Raw genomic sequence first — 1,233 nt, 5'->3', positions numbered from 1 at the left:
TCTGAATATCTTAACAAGTCAGCATAGAGCAGCAAAGACAAAGCCAAATGCAATCAGGGGAACAGATATGTGAATCTGGTGCTTTTTGTCTGGCAGGAAGGGAGGAGTTGGTGAAGATTGGTGTCTAGGCGATTCAGGTATCATGTAGGAAGCCAGATGTTGCTATTATTGCAGATGAAATTTACACAACAGTTACCCCTCAGTTTCTGCGCTTGCAGCCAATGCCTGGGACAATGCGTCTTGCGTGTTAAATTCTTTCATTCATTCTTAGCAATTGACTCGTGATATAAAATGTCCCCATCACTGACATCCTGTTCATCTCTTAACAGCAATTTGACAAGATGAGGCTCCAGGTGAGGTTTTTGACCGGTGAAGATATTGAACTTGATGTTGACCCTTCCATCCAAATCTCGGCTCTCAAGATGATGATATACAAAAAAGCCAATGTGCCCTATTTCCAACAGCGCCTGGTGGTGCAAAATGGGAGCACTGTGGAGCTGAAGGACAACAAGAGGCTGTGTGACTACAATGTCTCTCCCAGCGATGCTGTCATGCTGATTGTCAAGAACGAGGAGCGGATGCAGATATTCCTGAAGAATGACAAGGGGAAAACATCTACATATGACGTTCTTCCTTCTGAGTCTGTTCAGGATTTTAGAGCACGAGTACAACGGCAGGAGGGTGTCCCAGCCACTCAGCAGCGTCTGGTTTGCGAGGGGAAACAGCTGGAGGATGGTCGGACACTCGCCGATTACAATATTCAGCCTGGGAGCACCATCTTCCTCATGCTCCGTCTACGAGGTGGTTAACCTGCACTTGCAGCGGTTTATACCATGAACTCTAGCTATTACAGAAGTAAATTATTTATAGTGCCTCAATTGATCAATTTTTTCATATACTCCTGTTTTCTCAGCTGCAGTTGGTAAGAGTCCCAGGTTGCACAGTAACTGACTTGTCCATGATACTTTTGAATCTTATTCCTGTCTGCCCCAGTTCCCATAACAACAGGAAGTTTATTCAACAGATAATGTTTGGCTAGGAAATGATACCAACTGAGGCCTGGGTGCAGGTCACCTTCCTGCATTCTCACCTGAGGAAAGATGCAGGTACAAAACATTGGACACAATTTTACAAGGGTCAGCAACTTAATTAACAATATAGAAGGATTCGGGGGGACTGCTAATGCAACGTGTTCCATTCTGATCATTGACTCGTGATACTTTGATTCACATC

General features: G+C 44.5%; 1 protein-coding gene across 1 annotated transcript; it reads left to right on the top strand.

Annotated features, from left to right (window-relative positions):
• Positions 1–335: 335 nt before the first annotated feature.
• Positions 336–809, top strand: LOC144687822 (polyubiquitin-like). The gene has a single exon (XM_078554344.1). It carries the CDS (start codon positions 342–344, stop codon positions 807–809), a length of 468 nt encoding a protein of 155 aa, XP_078410470.1. The 5' UTR covers positions 336–341.
• Positions 810–1,233: the final 424 nt, after the last annotated feature.

Source organism: Cetorhinus maximus, chromosome 12 (genome assembly GCF_964194155.1).
Source record: "Cetorhinus maximus chromosome 12, sCetMax3.hap1.1, whole genome shotgun sequence".
In the NCBI taxonomy this organism is placed as follows: Eukaryota; Metazoa; Chordata; class Chondrichthyes; order Lamniformes; family Cetorhinidae; genus Cetorhinus; species Cetorhinus maximus.
The sequence above is the reverse complement of the archived record's forward strand: the minus strand, read 5'-3'. Positions and strand labels throughout refer to the sequence as shown.